General features: G+C 38.9%; 1 protein-coding gene across 2 annotated transcripts in view; it reads left to right on the top strand.

Annotated features, from left to right (window-relative positions):
- The window catches only part of LOC122817654 (lipoprotein lipase-like), a 201,966-nt gene that overhangs the window by 127,252 nt on the left and 53,179 nt on the right, over window positions 1-21,535 (top strand). For both annotated transcript variants that reach the window (XM_044090717.1, XM_044090716.1), the window contains exon 6: window positions 19,055-19,297. In XM_044090717.1, coding sequence (XP_043946652.1) covers window positions 19,055-19,297 — 243 coding nt within the window. The remainder of the gene's footprint in view (window positions 1-19,054; window positions 19,298-21,535) is intronic.

Genomic DNA, 21,535 nt, shown 5'->3' with positions numbered 1-21,535 from the left:
TCTACACTCAAACACACTACTGATCAATACTACTAAACCCAACAACTCAGCAGATGAATCCTTATTCTTGAACGCTGTTGGAAAAATATGGAATAAACTACCCTCAGAAATCACTTCTCAGTCTTCTCTCTCACTTTTTAAAAAGAACCTAAAACTATACTTCAATAAACACTGGCTATGCTCCTGTACTAACCCAGACTAATTATTTTCCTATCCTCTATACCTCACCCTACATCCTTTCTTTTCTTCCATTTACGTATTCTTTAAAATACTATTACACAACATATATGTACCTTGCACCTGATCATGTAATCACTAAGTGTTTTGCAATTTGTATGTACCTGTGGGTGGGGGAATGAAAAAAATATATTTTTTATTATAATTAGCTTTTGTAATACTTGCTGTTTTATAATATCTGTAATAACTTCTGTTTTAACTTTGCATGATTTCTTTTAGCTTTTCTCCCCAGCCTCTACTGAAAATGGACATGTATCCAGCTAGACTAGCCCGGTCAACAAATGAAAAATAAAATATTGAAACGCACAATGATGTGGCAAGACTATTACATTGGAGATTGTGCAAACATAATACTGAAGTGGCTGAAAAACATTGGAAACCTGAGCCACAAAGCATTATAGAAAATTAAGTTTATATCACATGGGATCACCCATTACCAACAGTTCAAAAAATATATGCGAGAAAACCAGATATAGTAGTCCATGAAAAGAAGACAAAAGTAGCATTGATCATTGAAATTGCTACACCCAGTAACTACAGTGTCTTACATACAGAGAGAGACACAGTCATAAAATACCAGGATTTGCAGGCAGAAACAAGGGCAATGTGTAAGAAGGATACCCAAACAGTTCCAATAGTAGTAGGAGCAATGGGTCTTATAAAAAAGAATTTACAGTCGTACTTGGATATGTTACCGATACATGTAACTCCTTATGAATTGCAGGAGTCAATACTGGGCACGTTGCAGGTGCTGCAAATAGCACTTCTGGCTAGCATCAAAGATTGTAACAATACTAATTTCATGAACTTAATCATACTTTGAGTTAAGAATGGGGTCTGTTCCTATCATGGTATTAGAAACCCAAAAGACTTACAGAAATTAAGAGATACTATAGAGATGAGTAATATATTAAATGGTTCTCTCAGAGAGTAGCTGATGCATGGAATAACTACCAAAGTATATTAAAGCAAGCAGTGGTTTAGACAGAACAACTTGGGCACTTATTATAGTAATGACTGTATTGGTATATTGGCAGGCTAGAATGGCATTATTGCCGATGTCTGAAACATGGCTTGCATATATATGTATGACACCTACCTTACAAAACTGCAGTCCCTAGGTAAAGAACCAAACACAATCATTTTGGAAAGTCATTGTTAGCTGTTCATAAACTCCTGAACCTATAAAACAAAGAACAGATATGCAAAGTGATTCCTTGACTTCAACTCAAACTCTTTCAAATAGCACCCTCCCTTACTAGAGGCTCAAATTTACTCTGGTTTTCACAAATGTAGCTTCAATATGCTCTACACCTACTGTTATCCCATTACTGGTGAAATCAGATCACTGTACCCTAATATTCTGCTTAAGAACCCCATCCCTAATGCACTCCAGTCCCACTGCTTTCAGGAAATACTTCATGGCTAACCTGCAGTGATGACCTAAGGTGTTTTAAGGGCTCAAAACCCCAGGGGCCACCATAGCTAAAATGGCTGCTTATTTCACCGATTTCTGCTTCTTTTAAATTTCTGCATCATAGCATTTGTCTCCATCTGCCTAAATACAATGCCAGTGTTATAAAAGCCCTAGTGATGGAAGTCCAGCATAAATAAACTTTACAACAAAAGGAAAAAACTTACCCGTAAATAAATAAAATGATGTCTCCCTACACTAATACTGACCTTAAAGGGTAAATAAAGAACTAAAGTGAATGATCAAACCCCTAAAGGTAAAGTGTAAAATAAACATTACTGCATCATCTAAAGACCACCACAAAGCTTTTATCTATGTCAGGAATCTTTTACAAATTTTAATCAGAATTTTCCAGTCTTCCCTCCCCTGTTTACCATCACACTATCCAGTTAATAGCCCCCTCCCCGATAATTAACTTTAAACAAGTCCTCAAATCCCTCTCCAAAACTAAGAAAAGTAGCTCTGTGGGTGCAGACAAAGTGCCAGGAATTTCATTGTTAGTGTAAAATAACAGTGACTCCATCATAAGCTTATTGAATCTTCGTGTGTCCTCTAGGTGTGAAACCCAAGGTCTGGAGACTAGCAGCTGTTGTAGTTCCTTCTGTACAAGGTCAGCTCTAACACCAAAACTGAGAACTACAGACTAGACTATGGGGACCACAGCTCCACAGAGGCCCATGGCTGACCTGTTTATCCAGCTAAAATTAAACTCCCTTATGTTACATTCAGCACTGCTAATTCACTTTGTTAGCTTGTGCGCTAAATGTAACAACAGACACAGATTTTCAATTCCTTTTTAATTAACAAAAAAAGATCAAACAACAGTTAGTTGTATTAGTCTAATTTATAAAACAATGGAGCATATAATGATGGAATTCATAAACAAGGATTATTGTTGGCTTAAATGACCTTGACCCAAACCAATTTATCATGTCTGTTTGCACTACTTAACTGGATCAGTCCAACAATTTCGATGCTGTTTCACACTCTGGTTTTACAAAAAACTAACCCATTTAAATATTATGTGATCTAACTCATTGTATATCAGATTAGCTCACAGACACAACCTCCATCTAGTGGCACACTTTTTTCAGAACGATTCATCTGCAGTGGCAACCCCCTAGCACTGTATGACCTGAGCTTCACAGATGACATCACAAGCCTCTGGTTATCCAAGTGTGTTGTTGACTACAAACTTGGAGCTGTTATCTGTCTACCAGAAGACACCAATATCCTCTCATATCCTCCAAAAGGGCCTGACCATCATAAATTAATGGTGACAGGACATGACCATCGACCAATGGTGGATTATAACAGGGATGAAATGGGCAGCTGCCTGGGGACCACAGCTTCACAGAGGCCCATGTCTGCCCTATTTATTCACCTAAAATTAAAGTCCTTTTGTTATTGGTCAGTACTGATAACTCACTTTGTTAGTGTATGTGCTAAATGTAGTAACAGTCATGGATTTTCAATGCCTTTTTAATTAACAAAAAAGCACAGACATCATCACAAGTAATTCCTTACACTTGTGATGGTGTTTTGAATACATTTTTATACCCTCATTGTTTGCAGTATGTGGTTGTGTTCCTTGCATGCATTTAAATGAGTTTTCTATCCAGCCTCCATTTCTCTGCATGATGAGTTAGCTGGTATACAAGTCTTTTTTCACAGATTATTTTGGTGATATTTTTATTTTTATCCTGGTGCACCTCATTTTGTCAGTGTGGTTGTTTTATTTTTAGGTATAGAAGTCCTGTGTTTTGGCAAGGACAAGGTATTTTTTTTAATGTAATCCTCAACGTCTACTAGTATCACTTTCTCATATTGCTGAACTGAAATGTCCCTAGTTTTGCAGAGCTTTTTGCCCTGTCTATCATAAACAAAACAATTTTATGATAGATCACCAAGAATTACAGTTTATAATGCCAGACAGCATGCTTCTTGTAGTTCAGAAAATGCATATTGATGTAAAACCTGTTGTTGTAACTTTTTTAAGTGAATTAGCGAATATTTAAAATTATCCCTGATTTTGAGTCTTTGATTTCCCATTATTTTAGCTGTTGTCCAGAGTTCTTGAGCAAAGAGGTTGAAAGGTATGTCTTGTGCCTCATATTTTTCTGTTCTACATAAAAATGTGGTTTTCTGGCATACTGTTGAGGACTGCTGCAGTTGCTAAATAACAGGCATTTTATTTTTGAACTTCATATCCATCACAAAATGCCATTGTCATCCAGTTAAAATTAAAGATTAAAGTTCATGTAAAAGTGTGTGTGTGTGTGTGTGTGTGTGTGTGTGTGTGTGTGTGTGTGTGTGTGTGTGTGTGTGTGTGTGTGTGTGTGTGTGTGTGTGTATGTATGTATGTACAAATTAAGGAGATACAATGTCATGTGGAACGCTCTAAGTAAATAAGAGAACATTTCAAATCTGTCTCCGATTTGGAGCCTTTTGTCCCACATTGTTTTCTAGCTTTCTCTCTGAGTGTTGTGGTAAGAGCTTGAGAGGTATTATGTTTTTGTTACATTCACATGAGGTGTACACAACAAAGTGGTTAGAACTGGTGGGAGTGGGGAATGTTTGTGAATGAAATTATGTTACCGTCTTGTCATTTGCTCAGTTAACTGTTTGGCTTTGCAGGATTAGTGTACATGTGAAAAAGTGAAATTCCATATTTCACAACTGTCCTTGAGTTCAGAGAATACCCTTGATTTTGCCTCATATTCTTGTTTTTTCTTAACATTTTGTGAATTTCTTTGCTTACATGTCTCAAAATATTCTAAGCTATTGGAGACCTGATCATAATCCTCTATATTGTAGCAACCTCCTAAGTATATAACAGCGATATTTAAAGTTTATCCCTTACTCTGGGCCTTTGTCCCTCATTATTTGGTTTTGCCCTGATTCTTTCTGTTAAGTAGTTGGGAAGTGTTTTACCATAGTTATAGGAGGTGTACACAGCAAAGTGGCTATAACTGCTGGGTTTGGTTCGCCGTTGGAATACTTGAACTACTGCATGTTTGTAGTAACCTCAATATTTCCTGACAAAGAAATCTCCCTATGCTACACAGATTGACTGACTAAAAGCCCTATTTCTATACTCTTTCTTTTACAGGCTTTTGTATGGGAACCTTTGCCTGACATCCAAAGCAGAAAATGGCCCAGTCCTATCTGCTCTCTTACACATTGGAAAAAGCTCTGAAGTATACGATTGTGTCTATAATTATTTACTACTTTATTTTTACCCTAATTGGACATCTGAGGTGTACAGTCAACAATAGGGCTATAATTGCTGGTTTGTTGATGAGAATAGCACCATACTGGTGTGATCAAGTGACATGATCATTAGTATGCATTTTTGTGAAGCAGTTTTTTTTTAATTACAATCTGACATTTGAGGTGTACAAAATCAGTGTCTCTAATTGATGGATATAGACATTGGTGGATTATAATGACATCAGTTTGCATGGCCTTAAATCAGGAAACTGAATCCAGAAGAACATGTGTATTTATGCATGGTCCCAAAGAAAGTGTGTGGGAGTGGGGGGCCCATAACTTGAAAACCGTCCACTGCCCAAAGTACACGTAATCCACTACTGCCATAGACTGAAGCTAAATGCAAACAATGCAGTATTATTTTTTATGGGAAACAAGAACACCCCTGCACCAACCACATAAATGACAGTCAAAACAGATACTGTGCTGTACAAATGCTTTTAGAGATGTAGGCACATTTATGGAGAGTGAACTCTCATTTCATCATTACGGTTTCACTGTCAGTGGGAAATGTTTTTATCTAATGCAGCTAATTTCACCTACCACATAAATGACATCTCATCAAACAGATATTGTCATTAGAAACTTAGGCACATTTGTGAATAACAGACTCAACTATGGCCACCATGCAACAGCTATCATTATGAAATCTTTTTACCTAACCCAGCTAATTACTAAAGACATATTTGCCATGTCAAAAGAAGTTATTGACACTTTCCCTTCTCATGCCTGTATTTGAACACCGTGCCCTCATTCTCATTTTTTTAATTAGACATTTCACCCAACTAGAAAAAAAATCAACATCTCCATTTGCAAATCTTTGGAATTTGGAAATGCACAATGCGCCAAATTCCTTTATATTGCTAGCTAAGAAGCAGAAGAAGGTGCTTAATTATTTTGCATTTCTTGAAGAAAAGCAACGCAGAGTAGCAATTCCAGATTTATTGTGAGCCTAGACAGAAGTTGGTATGTGTTCTCCATTACATTAATTGTATCGAGTTTGGAGATTTCTTCGTATAGCTTCATCTGCTAATGTTTGGTTTGCATCTAGTACTGAAAAATTAGCATTTGTCATTGGTGAGACCACATAATCTACAAGCAATGGGTGATGCTCTCTCTTAATCATTTTAGTCAGCTTTTGTTGATTAGTACAAATATGAATCTTGTTTTACTTCACAAAACTGCCCACTTTATTGACCGTGTCTGTTGTCTCCAACTGTTTCTTAATGACACTTAAGCTTTCCATTCAGATTAATTCCTGTTTTTTTTACTCATACCCCCCACCCCCTCATCAACCTTAAATCTACCCCCTGAATCAGTAGCAAATACCTTTAATACTTTTTTCACTGAAACCGTCAAATCCCTAGCTAATAATCTATCTCCCTCCTCTTCTTTCACTACCTCACCTACTCATATCATCCCCTCTCCCTTAAAACTAGAGCCTCTCCACAGACTATATCAAATCTTCACTTGAAAAAATTAAAACCTACCACCCTTGCAGCCGACCAACTTCCCGCAGAATTCCTACAAAAGGCCGCTAAAGTAATAGCATACCCTATCTCCATCTTAATCAATCGTACTATCCAAGAATCATACATCCCCTCCATCTGGAAAATCTCGCACATTCTTCCACTTCACAAAGGAGGGAACTCCATAGAACTCTCAAATTACAGACCTATTGCAATTCTATCTCCCCTAGCCAAAATAATGGAGAAATGCATACAGAAACAACTATTAGCCCACCTCACCCACAACTATCTCCTAGCCTCATCCCAGCATGGTTATAGACCAGCCCACAGTACAAACACTGCCCTTCTCTCACACAATAAATCACAACCATAATCAAAATCTGCTCTTCTCTGCCCTCTTCCTCAATCTATCTAAAGCATTCGACATGGTCAATCACAGCTTACTCTTAGACTCCCTCAACTCACTGTCCATAGATAAATCAGTATGTAACTGGTTCTACTCATACCTAAACGGTCGACAACAAGCTGTCTTGTGGAAAGATAATCTACCCCCCCCCCCCTTCTACATGTGACTCTCGGCGTTCCCCAAGGCTCCATTCTAGGTCCCCTTCTTTTCTCTATATTCATCAATGATCTGCCCAAAATTATACCACAGGCTACCTCCATACAGTACGCAGACGATTCCACACTAATCTGCACTGCCTCTACTCAAGCAGAATTACAATCCCTAACCCAGTCTACCTTTAACAAAGTAGAAAACTGGCTTAATAATCATTTACTCCTACTGAACCCAAATAAAACCAAACTATTACTTTACTCCCCCACCCAAAAGCAAACACCACCAATATTTACAGTCTCTTCAAACAATGGGACCACAATTTCTCCTGAACTGAACACCAAACTACTAGGCATAATCATTGACCACAATCTGAATTACAATGCCCATATAGACAAAACCATCAAAACAGTAAATAAAAAAATAGGATCCATGTATAGGATAAAGAAATTTCTAACCCCACTGGGAAGCAGCAGGATATTGGGAAGTCCTCCCCAGAGATCCCCACTAAGAAGGTTCCTCGCAAATGCACGTGCAAAAGGAGGCACTTAGACTCCCCACTGGAGTCGCTCACTGAAGACACTGATTTGGAGGAAGGGCAAGGTTTCCCCTGATCACCCCTCCCCCCAGGATGTCTCCTTTGGAGACATCATGGAACTCCTCTGCCAAAGGGGGTGGTCTGCCCAAACCAACCTTGGATGAATCTGTGTTCCTCTGGGCATTTGGCGCAGGCCCATCTACTTCCTGGGCTCGATTTAGGCACTATTCAAACAAATGTTTTCCTTACTGCAGACAGGATACACAGCCTGAAGCCGCATGTTCTTTATGTACTACAAGCTCAATCTCCGACAGAAGAAGCGGTACTGCAGGTGTTGTGGTCTATGGCAGCCACTATCAATCTGCCACCCTTAGCGTGCCTTCATATGAGGATTCTGGCAATTCAGTAGTCCTTGTCAGATCTGCCATTGTTTCATCCTGTTTGAATCTCCCGAGTGTGCAGGGAATCTCTTCAGTGGTAGATTCATTCCCCAGACCTAGTCCAGGGACATCCCTTTCTCCCGTCATTCCCCAAGGCCACAGTTAGTACGGATGCCTCCCACCTAGGGTGAGGGGGCAGCATTTGGGAAAGACAGTCTAAGGCATGTGGTCCCCATCTGAGACCAGTTTGCATATCAATGTCCTGGAGATGAGGGTGGTGCTTCTTGCATTGCAGGCTCTTCATGCCCATCTTCCCCTAGGGACGGTTGCTATCCAGACGGACAACATGTCAGTGGTCTGGTACATCAACAAAGAGGAGGGAACCAGATCTTACCCCCTTTGTTGCAAAGCCATGAGAGTGTGGGAATGGGCGATCTCCACCTGCCGTTTTTTGGTGGCAACGCACTTTCTGGGACGGTCCAACATTCTAGCGACTGGCTCAGCAGATCTATTCTGATGTCTTACAAGTGGCCTCTGAATCCTTCAGTGGCAGAACAGATCTTTCAAGTGTGGGGGTCAGCCTTGCTGTGATCTATTCAAATTTCCTTCCAATGCAAAATGCAGTGAGTTATTTGCTCTGAACCCCCCCTCAGGGGGAAGCCCCCAGAGATGCTCTGATTCATGCTTGGCCTCCCTGTCTTTTGTATGCTTATCCTCCTCCTATCCTTGATACCAAAATTTCTTCAGAAAGTTCGTAGGCTGGGGAGCTTTGTGATCCTCATTGCCCCATTCTGTCCTCGCCAAGTCTGGTTTCCGTCTCCATGGACATAGAATCCAGTTCTGGATCTCATTTCTCATTCCTCAGGGATTCTCCATCCAGACCTGGACAGTCTGAAGCTCACCACTTGGCTGCTGCAGTTCCCATGATTATTAGGACTCCTGGTATATCTTCTCCAATGAAAAACATTCTGGTGGTGGCTCATATATGCCTTCTACCAGGAGGTTATAGCATAGCAAGTGGTAACGTTACTCTGTATGAGCTTTGCAACGTACATGAGATCCCTTTATTGCTCCAGTTTCTGCGGTGTTGGATTTTTGTCGGGGATTTTTCAACAAGGCGCCAGTTCGGCCACAGTTAAGTCAGTCAGACTGACTGCAATTTCTAATTTTCATGTGGGGGAAATATGACTTTGTTGGCTTCTTCTAAACTTTGCAAGATCTTCCTTAAGAGTACTTTTTCTTCTGCGACTCCCAGTAAAGGAGCCTGCACCTCCGTGGGACCTTACATTAGTGCTTCAGGCCTTAGTCTCTCCCCACTTTGAACCTGCAGCTTCAGTAGATTTGCAGTTTCTGTCTTGGAAGACTAAATTTATAGTTGCCATTACTTCAGCCAAGAGAGTGTCAGAACTTCATGGACTATCAATCAAGGTTCCTTGTACAATTTTTCATAAGGATAGTGTGTCTTTGCATACTAACCCATCCTTTTTTCCCAAGGTAGCATCAGAAGGCAATATTAATCAGATGATCAATCTCCCAGTCTTCTTTCCAAATTTTCAAAATAAGGGAGAATACAAATTACACTTGTTGGATGTACATAGACAATTACAATTCTATTTGCACAGGTCAAAAACCTTTCGTAAATCTGACCAACTTTTCTTTTCTTACTCAAAACCCTTTTAAGGGGAACCCATCTCCAAAGTTGCTATTGCCCGCTGGATTTCCCAATGTATTATTCAGGCGTATTCTGTCAGGGGAATTTCCCCGCCAGGTCAAGTAAAAGCACATTCTACCAGATCTATGGCTACTTCAGCGGCTTTTTGGTCCAGAGTGTCGTTGGATGTTATCTGTTCTGCAGCTACTTGGCCCTCATCTCATACCTTCATTTCACATTAAAAACTGAACATCGTATCCATGAACAGGGCATCCTTTGGCTCTGATGTGCTCCAGAATATCCTTCTGTGAGGGCCTTCCAGATATATAGTAGCTGGGGTACTCACCATAATGTTCCATTTGAGTAGTTGTACTTCATTTGTCTTCAACCATCCCTCCCTCCCTCCTTCCCTCGACCTTGTCTGATTTGTTTAGGGATAATATAGATATAGAAGTTGGGACACCTTTAAGATGTCCTTTGTCCTGGTCATTGTTTAGAGAGGCTCTTTCTGATAGTGACGAGGTCTTCTTGGGACTGGTGTGAGTAACAGGTTGGGCAGCAAACTCTATCTGAAGGAAGGAAGGAGACGGGCATTATGGGTAAGGGGAGGAGCTTTACGCTCGGATCAGATGCTGGATATGTGGCCGAGTCAGATCTGACACAGATCCGTAACTCACAGGTCGAAGACAAATGAAGTACAACTATTCAGATGGAACGTTATGGTGAGTACATAACTTCTTTTTTTAGAATCTATTTGTATTGTAGTGTATTGGAGCTTTTCTCCTTGGGTCTCAACTGAAAATGGGCTTCTGGCTCAGTTGGACTAACCCAGTTAACAAATAACATATAAATAAAATAAATAAATAAGTTTGTTTTTAAGTTACTAGCAAGATTTTAGAATAAACTTCCCTTATCTATTGGGTATTATGAATCTCTCTCTCCCCTCAATCAAAAAGCCTTACAGTTATGGGTAAGTTTCTCTGTTTTTTTCCACTGATGTGCGTAATGGAATTTGGCTAATATGGCCCTAAGGGTCCAAACATAGGTGTTATGAAACTATGAAATTGTGGAAAGTTAATTTGTGGCTTGGTTTTGAAACTTCTCATAAATCGTTTTCCAGTTAATTTTTACAAATTGGTTGACATAGTTTGTTTTAGATTTCTAGTAGTCTTTGTTCATGTGTGTGTTATAATGATTAACATCAGGACACATTATGGCTATTTTTTAGGTTATGTTTTATTCAGGTGAATGTATTTTGTTTGCTTGGGTCTGTTATATTTGTTTTGTGAAGACGGAACATTTTTTTGATCAAGACTAATACATTATGATTTGCAGCTGACATTATTGCCATCATAAATGTATATATTTATTTATTTTTCTCATTTTATTTAAATTTACTAACCAGGGTTGAGCACTGAGCCCCATGGACCATTTTAAGGCCTGTCCAGAATATTCTGAATAAAAACAGCACAATAAGTGACAGGGACAAAAATGATTATATATGATAAGAGAATTGAGATGCACAAATGGTTGTCTGTTTAGAATTTAGCTACAAGTCAACATTTTTTACTTTTTTTTATAATGTGATTTAATGAAGGTCCACTTTCAGCCTTTTTAAGAGCACCAATTTACTCATCCTACAATAGTAGGTTATTAGACTCAACAGAAATAATAGGTGTAGGTCTACAGAGTCATTTACGTTACCATTGTAAGTGGAATATTTACGCATTAATATGATAACAGATTGTGTAATTTTTCCAAATATATGATTTATATGCTTATGTTGTATTTTTAGCATAGTTTGTATATAAGCGGCAGTTAATACTGGGTTGGTGTAATACAATATCTTGGTCCTTGCATACAAAACAGAATGCTATGGAGTAAAATATAGTCAAAGATAAAGGATGCCTAAAGCACAATATATCAAAAAAGGCTTTTCAGAACCAATTTCTTGTATTTTATTTTTTTCTGTAGGTGCTTTTTTTTTTTCTTTGTATCTCTTGAGCATCAGGCTGTCCTCTCATTACTCAGGTACAGTAGGTCCTGCCTGCTGCAGATGAGTAGAGGAGACAGTCTTCAAGCAATGGAGTAGCTTGGGCTGGGTGAGGAGGCAACCACTCCAGACCCAGGTTGTCAGGGGTCATAAATGTCAGAACGACATTCAGATTCTGAATGCTGATACTGTGTTTGTGGACAGATCTTTAAGAGCTTCAGTGCTGTGTGTGTGGTTTATGCAGTATGGGCATTCAGAAATGAATGCGTTACTGGCTGCAGTCACTGAAGTGCTCAGTGGTCTGTGTGTATGGCATTGAGCTGTAGCTGCACACTTGTTATATTTATTGCAGATAGTTTGGTACAATTTAAAGAAGAGACTTTTTTTCACTCATAAACTTAACTTTGAGGGGCATCAGGGAATAGCACAGGTCACCAGAAAAGCTAGTTATGGCTCTGAGCCATGAGAAGTGTATGTTCCTGGCAATGTTCATTTCTTCTGTACATCTCCATTGGGAGTGTATACTGCAGGTTTGTCTTGAGTCTCCTAGACTGGGGCCATTTCATAATGGACCCTAATTGTCCCCATGCTGTGGAACCACTTGGTATCACTCTCCCCTTCGGACCGTTCATCACTGACATAAATTGCTATGAAGTATTTTTTGCTTGCACATACCTCCCCAATGGCTGATGTGAGAACACTTATCCCTGCAGGGGCCTCCAGTGTTCTCTCCTAGGTGCTAGTGCACTCCTGTATGTGCATCCATGAAGGCCATCGCTAGCTTGGCAGTTTCAGACTCATTCTCCTTCTTACAGTCCCTTTTATTGTGCAAGCTTACTTGCATGGGAGTAGATTGGGCACTAGAAACCACTATTCCCTCTCCTCCAGGATGGGTAAGTCAGGAAAGCCACTCATTCTTGCGCTTCCTTCTTGACTGTCCCAGGTTGGCTTTCCTATGTCTTGTGCTACTAGTCAAACTCAGGAAATCTGAGTTACAGTCAGGACTTCATCCCTTTGTGACATAGAATTTGGCAATGGCTTGCATGGTATATGATATTGAATATACCTAAAAAATGTACTCTTACAGCATCTTTAAAGTAAGATTCAGGGACATGGTATTTTGAATGAATCATATTGTTTGAAATGACACTTGAAAACTGGAAATATCTATTTTTTGAGAAAGGGAGCAAATTCCCCACTCTTCCCCTTGCTGAGGGGGAACTGTGTCTGCTTTATTACCTAGTTAATATAATCAGGTCCAACTATGCTGCACTTTGGGGAAAGGATGATCAGCCCCCTCCCCCCCAGTTGCCCTCAATGACCACATGGACTTTTGGCCAGCTTTGCATTACTTCTTGGTTTCTGTATTGTGCCACTTCATTTTACTTAGGCTTCCAAACTGAGTTGTGCTTCTATCAGATCTGAGAACCGATGACACCACTAAAACTGTAGCAGACTTTTAGGTATGTTACTGTCTAGTCTCTTTTATTGTATCATCTTTCTTTAAAGAACTGTTTAACCCTAATTTTAACTTTTGTTGCTGTAGCTAGGCATTTGACTTTGCTGGATATGAAATTTATTACCTTGCTGTCTGCATAAATGTTTTTTTTTTTCGCTTGGTATTTACTAAAGCAATGTGTTTAGATTTGAAATCTATTTCTTTACCTCTCAAGAGATCAACAGATTGCAGAGAACGGGCAATCATTATTTTCATATTTTAACAGTGGTTGCTTTTCTGTGAGCCGGAGAGACGTTAGAGTGAGAATATATAACTAAGGTGGCCTACCCCCTTCAGGATTGCTCATTTAAAAGTCTGGTTTATTTGCATGAATACTTGGGTTACATGAGCAGTACTCAAATTACAGCATTTTTTGCAGGAAAGATGCAAGCTGTTTTATTTAGTACTTCAGTTTTTGTAACTGAACATTGTAGACTAAACAAGAGACAACATTTTATATTTTTGAAAACCTAGTCTATGCTGCGGAAGCTCTAGCAAACATTTATGCAGACAGCAAGGTAATAAATTGTCAAATTTCTTTCACTTATCCATTTATATCCATTGAAATGATGCTTCACCTCACTATTTATTTAGTGTCAGTGGCACAAGAGGTAGCACACTTGCCTTTGGTGCAGTAGGCTATGGGTTCTATTCCCAAACCAAACAGATAAATTGCTTAGACTGCTGTGTAGCACAATGGGGTCCTGCATTCCTGAGTGGGCCATCTTTCAGATAAGATTTTAAACTGAGGTCCCCTCTGCTTGAGTTTGGAGGTAGGTTAGATGGATGTGAAAGGTCCTATGGCACCTAATGAAAAGAGGAGAGGAAGTTCCCTGATGCCTCACCCAAATGTATCCTAGTAGTAAAAATACCACCTCAGGTCTCCCCTGAAAAGGCCATTAAGTCTAGTATGACTAACCCAGTCATCAAAGCATAAATAAAAAAATAAATACAATTATCCTTAGAAAGTCACAATACAGTTATTTGCCAGCGTATCCAATGAGTTCTGGTGTAGTCTAAAAATGCTGCATGCTACATTTGCAGTCCAAAAATATGATTCTGTAATAACCTTCTTTGCTTTATGCAACCTTCACCAATCTTCATTATAAGTCGGTGATCTGTCAAAGTTCTACTTTCCAAATGACCACACAATATGTGCATTTTGTCGATTTATGTCCTGTAGATGTTTTAAGATGGGATAGTGGCATAAACCAAGAAGAAAGAACACTTGCTACAGTTTCAGCAGCATAGACTAGGTTTCAAAAATATAAAATGTTGTCTCTTGTTTAGATTTCCAAAGATTCATATGGACAAAATGTATGGCAAGATGAAGTAAAACTGAACAGCAGTAACAAAGCAGTACTCTAATGTGCACTAATTTGTAGAGGTCCTTGTCTGATCTTTTCAGTTTCCTCTTGGAAAAGCTGAGTTATAGTTAGCAATTTTCAGGTTATCTGCAGCAAAATAAGTAATACATCAACTCCGCAACATAATTTGCAGACAAAGCATTTATTTATTTATTTGTTTTTGTTGACTGGAAAAATTCGAATGGGCATAATCCATTTTCAGAGGAGACCTGGGGAGAAAAATTCCATGTACAAAATATACATACATTTTCATTTACAGACTTTAAGTATATTTTCAAACACAAGCTTTTAAATACATACAAAGGCACAGGCACCATTTGAAGCAATCCAGAATATTATTACAGTGGTATGACTGTGACAGTTACAGATGTTTATTTGGATTGCAGTTGACATTGATACATACATCTCAGTACATTTACAGTTGTATAATATATTTACACAATAACCGATGATGTGGTGTGGTATATTGAAGATTTACCCACTGTTGGTGTGGTTTAATCACGAGGGCGAAGCCAACCGTGGGTAAATCTTCAATATACCACACTACGGAGTTGGTTATTGCTATTATACAATGACATTATTTAAGAAAAAAATACTTACTTTTCTTAAATAAAGTCTTTGTATAACGGTGCATTACTGTTCTTCCGCCGGTTGTGGTACACTACTTCCTTGTTTTGATGTACTGAGCGTGAGTATGGGACTTGTGTCCCACGCATACCCAGCACATCAATGCTTTGAAACAGAAGAGAGAAAAGAAAGTCTCCGTTGCTCCGATTTTTCTTTTTTTTTTTTATTTGTTGTCAGTTGTCATCAGTTCACAGCATTCAGCTGATGTAAGGAACAGTCAGAACAAGCTCTATCTGGAAATGTGACATCTGCCATTTCGGGCGGCACAAACCTTCCTTTTAATTTGGCGGATGAAAGCATGAAAATAAATGGTTCCACTTTCTCTCACTATGTAGGAAAGTAGAGGTATTGTTTCCTATAAGTTGAGGGTTTAAATATTTTTAACCAAATCAAGATTTCATTGACCTGGTCTTTAATGAATCTAGCTTCTTTATGTTCTATTCCCCTGGTGTCTCCCTTCCTGGTTAAGTCATCATATACTATATATTGCTGACCTTCACCATCAAAGTCTCTAAATCCATTGAAACCAATATCTCAGAATTCAAGGATTTCAAACGTACTGTCATCAAATTTTATGATGAATTTTCAAAATTCACTCGTAGCAGCAGCATCACCTTAAATGTCGCTACAGCAGATCACTTTACAAAATGGTTGTATTACCACTTAGACAAATGCATAGAAATGTCAGTCTCAAAAAATCTAAATACAATGGGAAGTTTACAAACAAATCACCCTGGTGGCCCACCAACCTAAATAAACTCTATAATCAGTCAATAAATAAATAAATAAATAAATATCATTACACTATACAGCAGATTAAAAGACCCTTATATCATGGATAACATCATAAAGTTGACTAAAAAGTTAAACAGTACTATGAGGCCTACTTAGGTTAGCATTTGAAGTTAAGGACAGCTAGAAATCCTTCTTTGTCTGTATTAGGAAACTAAGAAATAGCATCCAACATTGCTCTGAACTTAATTATAATGGCACCATCTGATAGTATATGTGGCTGTTTAATAAACAGTATGTTTAATAAACAGTACTAGATAAACCCTGCCAGAGGCCCTCCTTGAGCTGTTTAATCTGAGTTTAGCCACTGGCTTTGTCCTTGAGGTTTGACGCCCAGCAGTAGTCATGCTATGACACAAGGGTGGCCCCATTACTGACCCTAGGAATTATAGGAATTATCAATCTGTCCTATCTTATTTGCAATATCATGGAACATATTATATTTGAACTGATAAGTTATGATGTTTAAAAAAAAAATCATTAGGCTAGACCAACAGAAGTTTGTCTTTGTAAAGGGTAGCTCCTGTCTAAAGAGTCTGGTTTACTTCTTTGAAAGAGTAACATAAGCCTTTGACAGAGGTCTTGTTGACCACACTGCATACTTTGACCTGGCCAAGGCATTTGACATCATCCCCCATGCTAGCATAGGTCATTAGCTTAATACATTACAAATAGATCCCTGTATGTCAAGATAAATAAATTGAATAAATGACAAAGCCCACACGCCGGTGGTAGCAGCTGCCTCATCAGAGAATATGTATTTGACTAGTGGTGTCCCACAAGGCTCATTGCTGGGACCTGTTTTGTTTAGCATTTACTTTTCTGATATCCAGGCTATGTACCAAAGACCAAGTTTGCAGAAAACTATAAACTGGAGGTCATTAACAATTCCTGTCTTTGGTCCAGGCCCTCAGCAAAAGCTTATACTTGTAAATACCTGTTGTATTAAAAATGGGCTTCAATTAAATGATAAAAAGTGCAATATTATCACATTTAGAAGACCGCCCTGATCCCCCACCAGCATACCAAGTAGACAACACCCACTTCAAAATGAGAATGTTGTTAAAGACCTTGGAACTATGGCTGATAATTCCCTCTCCTTTGATCATCATGTAGGAACAGTAGTCAGAAGGTCTTTCTACGTGGTGCCTTCTAAGTAGCACAGTAATTGACAAAGGAATGTCATCCAGATCTAAAGATGTTATTGTCCCTTTATATTCAGCACTGATTAGTAAGTTACTGAATACAGTGCCTCTTTGGGATGTACTTTACTTGACATATCAAACAACTAGGAAGCCCCAAAGTCCTTAACTAAGAAGATCACTAAATTTAAAAACCCTAAGCTGCCCAAAAAATGGAAGCACTGTCCCTTTATTTGGTATCTTATAGACTTCTGAAGGAGATCTGTGCCTTGTCTTCTGTGCCATTTGGGACCCAGTGGTCTTAGTCTTGGATCTTTTGTATCTCCACAAATCAAATGGCTCCATAAGTAGCACAATCCGGGATCTAAATCTTCCTCAGCAAATAAATGCAACATGGTGGAGAGAGAGGTTCATTATGAAGTGTTTTCCCCTCTAGAATAAGCTCTGACTGCAAATTAAGCAATGTGATGCATTATCTTCCTTAAACCAGGAACTGGATGATTGGGGAGTATTGACAAATTCAGCTGTGGCTTCACTAGCCAAGCCTTCTTCAAAAATTGAGGTATGGTCTAACGATGGGTACTATTGGAGGTATGGTCTAACAATGGGTACTACTGGAGGTATGGTCCAACGATAGGTACTAATGGAGGTATGGTCTATCGATTGGTACTAACAAGGCATAAATGATCACAAGACTCCATTGTCTTGTATTTCCTAAGATTCCTACAATTCCTATGTGGGCGTTACTGTAATTATCTTTCATGCTCATAAAAATGCAGAAATATAACCAAACTGTATACTTTTAAATATGCATGTATTTTATACAAATATTTCCTTCAACCAGGAAATTAATTGGGGGGTATTGACAAATTCGGCTGTGGCTTGCCTAGCCAAGCCTTCCTCGAAAATGGAGGTATGGTCCAACGATGGGTACTACTGGAGGTATGGTCCAACGATGGGTACTACTGGAGGTATGGTCCAACTATGAGTACTAATGGAGGTATGGTCTAACAATGGGCACTAATAGTGGTCTAACGATGGATACTATTGGAGGGATGGTCTAATAATGGGTACTAATGAAGGTATGGACTAACAACAGGTGCTAATAGAGGTATGGTCTAATGATGGGTACTGTTTGAAGTGTGGTCTAACGATGGGTACTAATGGAGGTGTGGTCTAACGATGGGTACTAATGGAAGCATGGCCTGTTGAGTACTAATGGAGGCATGGCCTGTCGATGGGTACTAATGGAGACATGGTGTAATGATTGGTACTAATGGAGGTATGGTGTAATGATGGGTACTGATGGAGGTATGGTCTAATGACGGGTACTAATGGAGATATGGTCTAATGATTGGTACTAATGGAGGTATGGTCTAATGACGGGTACTAATGGAGATATGGTCTAACTATTGGTACTAATGGAGGTATGGTCTAACGATTGGTACTGATGGAGATATGGTCTAACAACGGGCACTGATGGAGTTGTGGTCTAACGACAGTTACTAATGGAGGTATGGTGTAATGATGGGTACTGATGGAGGTATGGTCTAATGACGGGTACTAATGGAGGTATGGTCTAACGATTGGTACTAATGGAGGTATGGTCTAATGGGTAATGGAGGTATGATCTAATGATGGGAACTAATGGAGGTGTGGTCTAACAATGGGTACTGATGGAGGTATGGTTTAATGACGGGTATTAATGGAGGTATGGTCTAACGATTGGTACTGATGGAGGTATGGTCTAATGACAGGTACTGATGGAAGTATGGTCTAACGATGGGTACTAATGGAGGTATGGTCTAACGACGGGTACTGATGGAGGTTTGGTCTATCGATTGGTACTAACAAGGCATAAATGATCACAAGACTCCATTGTCTTCTATTTCCTAGGATTCCTACGATTCCTATGTGGGAGTTACTGTAATTATCTTTCATGCTCATAAAAATGCAGATATATAACCAAGCTATATACTTTTTAAATACGCATATGTTATACTTATATTTCACACACTTTCAGAATTGCATGCTAATAATCTTTTTTTTCTTACCAGAATTTGCAGAGGCTGCAAAATGTGAACATGAGCGTTCTGTTCACCTCTTCATCGATTCAATTTTGCATGAAGATAAGGCAAGCTTGGCCTATCGTTGCAGTAGCAAAGAAATGTTTGACAAAGGAGTGTGTCTACAATGCCATAAAAGACGCTGCAACACCCTTGGTTACAACGCTAAGAAAGTCCGAAATAAGAGAAGCAGCAGAATGTATTTGAAGACAAGGGCAGAAATGCCGTTTCGAGGTTTGTCAGAGATTTATTGTATTTCACTGGATTCCTTACAGATCAATAATGAATCGTGAATTAGAACTCTGACACACAATGTTTTGGTAGAACGCATGCTGTATAATTCTATCCTTTCTGTTGATTGTGCAGGATATGAGCACTAACTTCACTTGATTATGGATATGAGCACTAACTTCACTTGATTCTTTTTCTGACCCCATTGCTTTTATCGTACTGGGTATCATTTGACATTGGTCTGCTTGTGGCTTTGCCGTTGTTCTCAAGGATGAGCCTCCTACGTCACATCAGAGCATTAGCTGTTTTAAAGGGTACATGTTAAAGTGACAGATAAGTTTGGGACTCATGCTAATACATTTTATAGTCCAAATTGGTGTTCTTTATACCAGTCTGTACTATAAAGTAGTATTGGTGGCAGAACAGTGACACTAATCAATGTCCCTTTGCTAATACTGTATAACAGTGTAACTCAGCAGAAAGGGCCTATCTGACATTGCTTTAGGGCAATATTTTTAGTCTGACTAACCATATAAAAATAAGTAAGTAAGTAAATGCAGTTCTGTAATTTCATGTTTATGCTAAATTGTTTCTCCAGATGTACTTTATCTGTATTGAATTTTGAAATTGTTGGCAATTAATATAAATGGAGCTAATGATTGAGAGAAACCATTTGAGGTAAAATGGGGAACTGGTAAGGATGCCCCATGGAACACTTCCTTTTTAGCTCTGCAAGGTAAGCCATTGTGAGAAAAGACCTGTGGTTCAAAACCGAACACTATAGAATTATATGTTTTTGCTTTCCTGGAAACACCTGGGAATGCTGCCAGGGGAGCTGGAAGTGTGTTCTGCGGTCCTTGGAATATTTCCATCATGAAACTTGCTAGGAAGAATGTTATACAGACAGTGGATAGAAATATCCATGGATTTGGTATACCCTGTCAGCAGTATGAACTTGATAGCTGCATTATTCTTCATTCCAGCTGACGTATCAGCACAGCGTTAATGGGCCAGATGCTGTGGTTTGATATATGCAAGCTAAGACTTTTGTTAATGCCTGAGTATCCTTCAAGTGTTACACTGTGCATGCTGAGTGAGGTTTATCTGAATGCATAACCAGTTACATTGTTATATATTAACAGCCTGAAGTATTACCTTCAGCTTAGTATTACTGCCTTTTAAATTTTTGTAAAATAAAAAAACAAGTAACTGCACTGCTATTATTCTTGGTCTACTGTTAATTTATTTGATATTTTAATATTTAGTGTTATTAAACTATCTTATTCACTTTAAGGCATTACATTTTATCCATAACATATATGAGGCAAACCAGTTTGATTTGTTAATGGCAATAATTTCGTCACATCAACAAATATACCTTTCTCCGTCTTTTATTTCTTTCTCACTATTTATTGTCACTGGTAACCAGTCGATAAATTACCCCAGCTCTCTGTTGCATATTACAATGACACTTATGCAATGTTCTTAAAAATGTTACAAACTCATTTTTAAGTAAGATCCTGTCAGAACCATAAATTAAATGTTCATGCAGTTACTTATCACACTTTGCACTGTGCCTGCAGTCTTCTTCTTCTTTCACCTTTTCCTGGTTAGGGGTCGCTATAGTGGATCATCTGTCCGCTCATGATTGGCAGTGGAGTTTTATGGTGTCGAGTTGCCAGCCCGGCACCCAACCTTCCACAGAAGGCACACACATGCACACACTCACACCTAGGGCCAATTTAGAGTGGCCAATCAACCTACAGCATGTCTTTGGGATGAAACTGGTGCACCCAGAGGAAACCCATGCGACAACAGGGAGGACATGCAGACTCTGCACAGAAGGCACCCCAGCCAAGAATCGAACCGGAGAACCTCTTGCTGTGAGGCAGCAATGCTAAACGCTGCACCACCGTGGCCGCCTACAGTAAAATGCAGTTTTGAATTATTTGGTTACTGACTTTTTTGAAGAGTTTTATTCTGGTTTTCTTCTACTGATGATTCATTTTTACTGTCTGTAAGTAATGTAAATTCTAACATTTATAAATTCACAATTTACGGTCTAATAATTGTTGCCAGAGCTACTGATTGCTGAAGGAATGTTTAGTGTATTAATTTGCAAAATGGGCAAATACTGGTCATCTTGGGCCCTGACAGCTACAGTATGTATTTATTTATTTATTTATTTATTGACATTTGTTGACTGTGAATGTCCAACTGGACACAGGTCCATTTTCAGCG

This window comes from Protopterus annectens, chromosome 13.part0 (assembly GCF_019279795.1).
Source record: "Protopterus annectens isolate FY-2018-M chromosome 13.part0, PAN1.0, whole genome shotgun sequence".
In the NCBI taxonomy this organism is placed as follows: Eukaryota; Metazoa; Chordata; order Ceratodontiformes; family Protopteridae; genus Protopterus; species Protopterus annectens.
The sequence above is the reverse complement of the archived record's forward strand: the minus strand, read 5'-3'. Positions and strand labels throughout refer to the sequence as shown.